Raw genomic sequence first — 10,089 nt, 5'->3', positions numbered from 1 at the left:
AGAGAAAATATGAAGAAAAATATTATTCATTTAAAATAGGTGTGTTTGTATGTGATTATTGTACCAATCTGAATGTTATGTTTATATATAAAAACAAAACATGGGGGGGGGGAAGTATTTTGACATTTTTTACTTTGTCTGTTATTATATCTGTCTGTCATTATCTTTGATTTTATTTCATGGAATAGACAAGGCATGCAAACTGTGAACCTGTCTGAGTAGAAAATTGCAAATGAACATCGTGTTAAATTCATAATGACTGTGTTTAGACTCGCTTAAGCATGCTCAATTAACAAAATCCAAAATGAGAAAAATTCACTGTATGCACGTGTTTAATTCTATTCACTGTAATTTTTACAAGATTCGTTTTTAAAGCCTGTTTTGGCTGATTTGTAGCATTTAAGTGTTGATTTTGACAAGCACTCATCGCAGAAGGTCAGCAATTCACCTGTAAGTCGGGAAATTACCTTGCCTAATTTTTGCTGTCCTTCAGGTGCAGCCTGACAGCCTTCTTTGCATTTTAATGCAGGCAACCCGATTATTAAATCTTAGAGGGCTTTTTTTTTGTTTGAAATAAATGGTTTGGGTTGCTGGGCAACCTGACATGATCAAACATGGTTCCCCTCCCCCATTCTGACGCTCATAATTCCTCATTTATATTCAGGCATCTAGTTCTTAATTAGATTAAGATGCATAACCCCCCACTGTGAGCAAATTCAGACTGATGTACAAATCTCTCTCTCTCTCTCACACACACACACACACACACACACACACACACACACACACACACACACACACACACACACACACACACACACACACACACACACACACACACACACACACATGATATCCAGCTTTGCTTTAATGCACATACCCATTTAAAATTGTGGTTGATTTTTGGCAGGTGTCTCATTTCTAAATGAATTAATATGTATGTAAAATAATTGCAATAAATAACTACAACAATTTTGAAAAAGCGTCTAATTTAAAGGTTGGCTTAATATAAAACATAATATTTTGTATAGTCCACTGTGACACTGAAGTCAATTTTAATATCATAATTTTACTTGCAAACATAACTTTACCCTATAACTCAGACTGCAATTATACAAATATCCTAGAAATAAATGTAACATTTATTTTGAAAGGGAAAAAATAATTTACCACAAAATTGCACAACACAATATTCAGCCCAAATGGTGGGGCACATTCATGTTCATATATACAAACACATCCAAGTTCTTTGGAAGAAAAAAAGAGTGTTCAAGTGCCAACAGCCGGGCCATACATTACTCTACATGCAGCCATCCCATGCTATTTAGAAAGGTAAGGGCAAAGCACGTTGATATAAAGGGTCATTTGGAGGACTTGTTGGAGCTTTGTACTGTGAAGGATGGGGTTTTCACCAGAATGGCTGCACTTTAACACAATTCAATCCATCCCTCCCTACATTTCATTCATAGCTCAGACACTCAGAATGATGGAGCACACTGTGCGTTTTTTCACTTTCCAAGTGATTCAAATCTTGGCAACTATTTACAAATGAGCATGAATTACTTTGTTTTCTAAATAAAACACTTCTATCAAAACTCGTGGAGGGGAAAAAATCAGAAGTGTTTTTGCTCTGTTGGCATTTAACTTCAAGGTAAAGTTAAAATGGGTCATCAAATTTCCTGCAATTCTCACTGGTCTGACTGTGGAGGAAGAAGCTGTATGCATATAGCAAACCAAGGACAGTTGGATTTGCCATAAAGAGCATGCCATTTTTGCTCTCCCTAGAGCTATGGCTTTGATTGAATCCTGAAATGAGTTGAAATGTCACAAATCCCTACCAATATGCTAGAAATGAAAATTGGCCTTGGGGTTTTAAGGTTCCCATTAAGGGTGTGCTTAACACATTCTGTTAAGTGTGGCTGGAGTGCATCAAAAAATACAACATAATTACGTGTCTCTATGCACTCAAGCAAAATGTCCTTAAATTTCCTCAATGCTGAAGTGCAAGAGAGCACAGGATCAGGCCTTGACATGACTGAAGCGAGAGAACCGCCAAGAGGTAGCAGGGTCCAAATTAAACCTGGCAATATTTGAGCAAAACGGGCGCAATTATCATGTCAGACTCAGTCCTGTATTCGCCCGCACAATGTTTGTGATATGAACCTAAAGCAGAATTTTCTCAATAAAAAACAAATCTGAAATCACATTCAGATTGGAGCAACAAAGCAGTCTGCAAAACTGGCTTTCATCAGCAAATTCATTCGTATATCATAGTATATTTGGCTACTTGTATGTCGAATTATAGTATATGACACCTTCTGCAGTGTGTTGTTTTATTATAAATAATAAACTCTGCCTCGACGTCGGCATCTCCTTTCAGACTGGTAATGCTGCCTCGCTCTGAATGCGCTGATTTGATACAACGGTCCTCCCTCCTCTCCATCCCTCATCTCTCAGGTAGCTGTATTTTCAGGAAACAGGAAAATGATTCTGCTTGCTGCTTACTATTCACGTCACGTAAAGTGGGTCTGTGTTCCTCATTTAGTTCTGTACTGTACAGCTGGGGAGCTGTCCGGCACGCGGCGGCAGTATGCAAATGAGCCCGGATTTGAATGGAGATGGAGGTAGACACAAAGCTCAATTAGGGACAGAGAGAAAAAAAGAGAGAGAGAGGGAGGGAGAGAGAGAAGAGAGAGAAGCAGTGGGGTTGCGTTGAGTGTCTGGAGGGGCGGGGGGAGGGGAACGAATTACCCTGGGCTGCTTAATGCCAACCTGAGGAAACCAATGTACAGACACATTGAAACACAAAGCCACACACAGATGTGGATGCACTTAAATAGCCAGACAGATTTCTGAGTTCTCTGGGCAGGCAGCTGATCTCTGGGGGGGCTCAGACAGCTCAGTCCTGCAGTGCATTATGGTCACACGCCAGTCAGAGTGAGAACACACCACAACATCCAGATCAAAGACGTCATCAAAACAAAAAGGGCATAATGTGCACTTCCTCTTTAGTTTCAAGCCGAAACACAGACTCTCCAGTGGAGCAAAAAAGACAAAACATAAAATGAGGTGGGGGTATGGGGCGGCCATTTTGTTCTTGGGTGTTAGTCGATGCCCAGCAGCAGCACATATCACCTGACCCAGCGCCTGCATGAGTGTCCTTGGAGGAGTCTTTGACATCAGCACTGCCACCCCTGGTTGCCACAGCAACCACAGCAGTAGTGAGGGGGGGACGGGCATAAGAGGGGATGGGGCATTTGTGCAGGATGAAGGGCAAAATAATTAATATGCACATACAGGGAGTTTGAATGAGGATTTAATTGTATTTGTTGGTGTGTGAAGCTGAAATGGATTGAACGCTGCAGCAAAAACGAGGAATATCAGAGAGGGGGGAAAAGAGATTAAGCGAGCTCATTGGTCAGAGACATCATTTGCATGGTTGTCAAGGTTATTTCCAAATTCCTTTCTTTCATACAAGAAAGTAACTTCATAGATGAGACGGTGGGGAGGTGGGCCACGGGGTGGGGATTATCCTCCTCCAGCTTCTCCTTCTCCTCCTCTGCATTATCATCATCATGAATAGTTTACAAAGCTGTGTACAGCCAAGGTGATGCTTCACACAGCATAAATCTGTCGGTCAACGGTGGAATTTTAGCTGACTTTGTGCGCAGGGACTGCAGTCGCTTCACTGTGCCGGGAAAGGTTTTAATATTATGCAGCTGAAATACAACAGACAGGAGTGAAAACCAACTCAAGGAGGATGAGACTAACTTGATCAGGGAGGCTCAAAGACTCAAAGACCATTCAGCTGTTCTGGTGATGCCACAAATTCACCTCGGTCTGATTTCCCATAAAACACCTCCTGTCAGATTATATAGGCACAATCTTTACTCACAGTGACACACATGCCTGACCCAACAATTTGTCCCTCTCTTCCAAAACTCTGTCAGTCACACACACACACACACACACACACACACACACACACACACACACACAAGCTAATATACAGAGAAAGAGAGTTTTACTTGCTGCCAGTGTCAGCAATCACTTCATCTGCACAGCCAAAAAATACCAATAGAGTATTCATATCCATGTAAACAGAAATATATTCCTATATATTTTTTGCTGAATTATGCAAAATAGCAGAGGGAAATATGTTTGGTTAGACTGACAACACAGACGTACATGCGGTCCAGTCACGCACGCACGCACGCACGCATTACAAGCCCTATCAGCGCGCGCACATACAGTAAACGTTGCCATGGTCTCATCAATAATGCATCGGCACTTCATGTTTATGCAATTTACAGGGCAAGACCGAGCGATGGATACTGTAGATGTATCCTAAGCCCGGCGTGCGCTGAACGTATAGCGTTACACAAGCCTATCACAGACAGAGCTCACACGTTAAAGTTCACATCTTTTCCGCCTGTAGAGAAAAAGATTAAGATAATAAAACAGTCTCCAGCACATACCTGTTAAAGCATTATTTCTTTGATTCTGGTTTATGCAGGCTTGAAGGGCTTCATGATAACACCGCACTAAGGAAATAAAACTGTAGCTGTGGTGATATGCAAATTAACGGCTCCCGCCGAATGCACGGGCATTTATTATTCATAAATTACTCATGTTTATGCAAATTACGGTATACGGAAACACTGGTGGGGGGTTGAGTGGCTCCCTCTAAACACACTGTGTGATTCAATTTCTGTTCTACTCTTCCATCTAAAATGATCCAAATCCAAGCATTTGACCCACATGGCCATGAACCTACTTAGTTATTCTCAAATTTCATCCAGGTAGTTAGGTTGTGGGTGGAAAATAAAAACAAGTGGGGAGAAACCAGACACAGGGGAAATCCTGAAACCTATAGGCTAGTCCATGGGTGCTTATGCTATAGGCCTATATGGACAAATATTGGCAGGATATTCCATCATCCTATCTATTCTCTATTTTATTTATGCTTATCTATTTATCTCTTCTAAGTCTCTCCGGACATAATTGTGGTCAGTGGTGCAAAAGAGAAACATTATAATATCACTTGACCTTTAATAATATTTCCTTACAATTAGGCTATAACTTGCAAATGTGAATATTTATTTGTCACAGGAAAGGGTAAGACTTCACTTTTCACAATATAAACGTGGAAGTTGAGTTTTTGAGGCACTGAGAGAGAGAGAGAGAGAGAGAGAGAGAGAGAGAGAGAGAGAGAGAGAGAGAGAGAGAGAGAGAGAGAGAGAGAGAGAAGCACATTTCCTTTGCGCATTGTGGGCCTGTATTACGGTAGTCATCAAAAGGGGACGGCGCTGACGTAAAAGAGCGGCGACGCACCCCAACTTTGTTTTTGCTAATTTAAGCTTGCATTGAAAAACCATTACATTTACCGATGTAAGTGACTAACATATAATCGGTCGCATTAAGTTTAAGTTTGTGTTGATGTCTGTGTAAGTCTGTCGCAGTGTGAGCCGTAAACCAGGTCTTATTTCCCAGTAACTGTTCGTGTTTGTCCACCTTGTATTGGACAGTTTCCTTCGACCATGTTCCACAACAGCTCACAGAGAAAATACTGGATTTTTAAAAGTGAGGACGAAGTGGAGCACATGAGATACAAGGCCAATCAGAAATTCCGTAACAAGATACTGGAAAGTGGTAAAGTAAGTAGCAAATATAACAATAAACAAACCAGGGGTAACAACACAGGCCAGTGTGTGACAGTTTGCTTCACCTCCTGTCTGTCCTCAGCCTGGAGTCAGTGAGTCCATGTTCCTGGAGCGTCATGAGGAAGACGTTTTATTTAGACACTATGAGAGGAGGATGTTGGATTTCTGCAACGTCTTTAAGCCCGTGATGCCCAAGTCTGTTGTGGTATGTGCCCTTGGTTAATCTTCTTTACATCAGTAAGTCCTGAGTGCCTAAGCTAAGCACGATGTGTGAACCATGTGTGTCTCACCATTGCAGGGTACAGCGATCATGTACTTCAGAAGATTCTACGTGAACAACTCCGTTATGGAGTATCACCCCCGTATTATCATGTGAGTACAAAAAAAGAAAATAAGTGGGTGGAGTATTAAATGCTGTAGTGTTTTGGTATTTATTCCCAACTGGAGCAGCTTCATTTGGGAAGAATAATCTTCACTCTTGATGCAAATAGACCAGTGTTAGACTGAGAACCAGGATGGTAGGAGTAGTGTTTTAAATATGTTGGACACAGGCTTGTTCTTATCAATTGATTGAACTTATTTCTGTGTCACCATCTTGTTTCAGGCTCACGTGTGCGTACCTGTCCTGCAAGGTGGATGAGTTCAACGTGTCCTGCACACAGTTTGTAGGTAATCTACTGCAGGAGAGCCCGGCTGGACAGGAAAGGGTTCTGGAGCAAATCCTGGAGTACGAACTGTTGCTGATCCAACAGCTCAATTTCCACCTGGTGGTCCACAACCCTTACAGACCCATGGAGGGCCTACTCATCGACCTCAAGGTGGGTGGACTGGACTCCTACGTTATCTCTGAACAAATATGCTCTGGCTGTACTGTACTAATCATGAGCGCACTGAGAAGTTCTGGTTAAAAGTCCTGTCTCGGTGGGATTATTAAAGCCTTTTACCTAAATGTCAACCCGTCCAGACTCGATACCCGACGCTGGAGAACCCAGAGTCACTGAGGAAGAGTGCTGACGACTTTCTGACACAAGCCACCATGACAGACGCAGGGCTGCTGTTCCCGCCCTCTCAGATCGCACTGACAGCTGTTCTGAACAGCGCCTCGAGAGCCGGCCTCAGCATGGAGAGGTGGGTCATTTGTGCTCAGGTGAACATTTAACAGTGATCGAGAGGATTTTGAAAAACTGTTCATCCTGTCTATTACAATCAAGGAATTTAGTCAGAATTTAAAGCCTCCATCAAGTCAGTTAAATGGTATTCATTAAAATTAATTTTGTGCAAACAGGCAAACTTCATACAATGAGCTGCTAAAGGACAAACATTATTTTTTTTTATTATGTGTGGTATATATGATAGATATTAGGTAACAATATTTGATTTGTTGAAGTGTCAGTGACATTTTAAAGTAAAAATGTCAGATGAAAGAGTTAGATATTGACTGTTTCTTTAATTCATTTATAATGTGTAAAATGATCTCCTCTGTTTCCTAGCTACCTGAATGGATGCTTGGGACTGAGAGAGGATAAAGAGACTCTCTCAAAGATGTACGACTCAATGAGACGTGAGTAAACTGCACTTTCCATTTGACACCACACGATGGTGATATTGAGCACAGGACCGCATTTCATTACCTGCTGGTGCACAGTTAAAATGTTTAAAGAAATGTTTTTCCCTGTACATCCAGGAATGAAATCTCTCCTGAAGAAGTATGAACTTCCCAAACCGGAGGAGGTCAATATTTACAAACAACGGTTGGAGAGGATTCACGCTGAATTTGCCACTTCGAGCAAGTAAGGAGAAGTGACCCGCTCTTGTTTTTTTTTACCAGCAGCATAAGATATTTCGTAATAGAGTGCACAGTAGTGTTATGGTATTAAAAGTCAGATTCTGTTACTTTATTCTGAAGCACAGAAATCTTAAGAACACTTAAAACTTTAAACAAATGTTCGCTGTCAGTCCATTATGTACATCTAATATTAAGATGCAGTTGGAGTGGTGTCATTTTAGGTATAATTTAAGTTCCAGTGTGATATACCAGTTTTATTGTGACATTCGTATTTATTGAATTACTCCACCCCACACCCAAGTGAACAACTCAGAAGTTTCCACTGTAGTAACAGCTTTATTGTAGCCAGGTAGTCGTATCTAAGATGCAAAAGGTTCAAGGTACAGTATCAGGTAGAAAAATAAAAAGGAACAGATCATCAATCAGCTGTATGAAATACAGAAAGGAAATACAACAGCACGCCACATTCCTACCTACATCATCCATACCATGAAGCACAGCTGATATTGGTATCGCTGATGAGGAGACTTTTTTTCGGCTCGTTCGTCATCGCGCATCCGTCGCCAGTTTTGTCTGTTACACTTGGTGAGGTCGGTGAGGTCCGTGGTATCTTAAGTGCAGCTACAGTAAACAGTCTGGTAAACTCTTGAGCTATGACAGGCACAGATTTCAGACGTCGCAGCTGCTTGAATTATCAGGAGGCACCGTGAGGCCAACCCTTACGAACTCGAAGTTGATCGATCTGTGCGTGACATGACTTCCCGGGATGAATCTATATGAAAACGGTCGGTGCGGAGGTGTATTGACTGAAGACACCACCCGTTGACGGCGGGAGCGCAGGAGAGACTGCAAAAATGCTTGAAAGCTTTTCGTTCACATCCCCAAGGCAGAGAGGGAGTTCAGGTCGATGTTCGTTAGAGCAGCATATATGTAGGCCCACACACTATAGCAGGATCCATTCGAGGTTAACACATGCACAGGAAAAGGTTACAGGTATCTCCTACAAAACTCGTAGACTATCCCTCGGTTCTGTTCAGCTATGTCGTAACACAAACACCTTTTACTTTTATACAAGCCTAAGTATATATCAACAAACAAAGCAGCGTATAAAAAAAAAAAAAAAAAAGTGGTTCCAGTGCTGCGTGGGAGTTAATACACAAAGATGGTGGAAAATGGTCTGAAGGAAGAGCTCGTCATAAACTCGGGCGATGTGGGCGAAGGGATGGCGTGAAGAGAGAGAGAGTTAAGGCTTGTGTCGTCTTGGAGAGAGGTGCTATGTTTAAATTCCCTGATGACGGCAGAAAAAGCTACTTCGATGCTTTGGATCGCTGCCACTCTGATGTCCCCACGAGTTTTATCCAAGGAAAGCGGCGGCGACTGATCAGAGAACCCCCCGTTTGTCCGGCTCCATGTCAGTTACCAACTAGCTCTGGTCAAACCTCTGAGGGAGTGGCAGGCATACCAGGATAAAGAAGCTCAAACTTCTCTGTAGTGAGCTGTATCTCAGGTCCATCTTCATTTAAAAAAAAAAAAAAAAAAAAAATCTTGTACGTGACAAGGCTTCTTGTCAAAGTTTAATTAGTTCAACACACTGTTGGTGTCTGAAGAATTTTGGAAAGGGCTTTGGAAGGACAGTATTCAGATATGCAGCAAGTGGTTTCCCATGGAGAGCAGCCATATTGCGTTTGGAACTGCCAGGAATCTAGGCCACATGCTAATAAATACAAACTGACTTTAGTCTTCGGTCGTGCATCTCATGGGGTGAGGCCTCACTTTGGCTGGCTGGCTGTGTGGTCTCACTACCACACTTTGATTCTCAGGTGGAAATCCCATTAAACTCACATTACCTGGATGGCAGCAGCCAGTGACATGATGGTGCACTCTGTCCTGTAAGATAAAGTGAAGTGGTTTGTGAAAGGCACACGTTAAGGAATCAGTCAGTTTAGGCGTCTAAAACAATCAGCCTGTATGTAACTATTCCAACATGGTGTATACTAGTCTAAATGAAGTCACAGCAATTTAAAATGAAGACACACGGGCAACTACGACTAGTAATGGAGATCATGAAGATGCAGTGAACACCAGATGTCTGAGTGTTGATAATGGATTCTTTACATAAACACTGAGGATATGGATCACCAACAGCCACGGCGTGCAAATACAACTTGTGGTTCACAGATCTCTCTCTCCAAAATAGTTCAACACTCAACTTATAATAAAAATTTGTATTGCAGTAAACGAAAGAGAGGATATGAAGACGACGGTCATGTAGCAAAAGAGGCTCGTTTGGCAGAAGAGGTAAGAGTTGTAGCTACATGCCAATGTTCAGAAGAACTTTGTTTGACCCCGAAGTTTTTGTTGGATTCCCTCTCAAAATCATCTCAACATTTGTTTCCTTTCAGGAATGGACAGATGAAGACCTGCTATGAGCTCTACACGGCTGTGGAGTCAAACAGTTTTAAGTTATAACACTTATCATTTCCAGTATTTAACTGTCGATGACCAAAACAATTGGTGTGTGACTAACAGTGTGTTTCCAGGTGTGCATGTCATATTTACTTTTCTACATGACGCTACATGGCCACTTTTGGTTTTACCTTTGCTCTGCAGCGAGAATAAAGATATTTTTCTACATATTGC

The 10,089-nt window shown here is 41.8% G+C and overlaps 1 protein-coding gene across 1 annotated transcript; it reads left to right on the top strand.

Moving 5' to 3' along the window:
- The first annotated feature begins 5,316 nt into the window (after positions 1–5,316).
- On the top strand, positions 5,317–10,063 carry ccnh (cyclin H). The gene is made up of 10 exons (XM_083978251.1): positions 5,317–5,391; positions 5,529–5,657; positions 5,746–5,868; positions 5,962–6,035; positions 6,268–6,481; positions 6,628–6,791; positions 7,154–7,224; positions 7,348–7,453; positions 9,684–9,747; positions 9,852–10,063. The coding sequence occupies exons 2-10, from the start codon at positions 5,541–5,543 to the stop codon at positions 9,876–9,878; spliced, it is 960 nt and encodes a 319-aa protein (XP_083834377.1). The 5' UTR covers positions 5,317–5,391; positions 5,529–5,540; the 3' UTR covers positions 9,879–10,063.
- The last annotated feature ends 26 nt before the right edge of the window (positions 10,064–10,089 follow it).

This window comes from Trachurus trachurus (genome assembly GCF_905171665.1).
Source record: "Trachurus trachurus genome assembly, chromosome: 9".
Taxonomy (NCBI): Eukaryota; Metazoa; Chordata; class Actinopteri; order Carangiformes; family Carangidae; genus Trachurus; species Trachurus trachurus.
The sequence above is the reverse complement of the archived record's forward strand: the minus strand, read 5'-3'. Positions and strand labels throughout refer to the sequence as shown.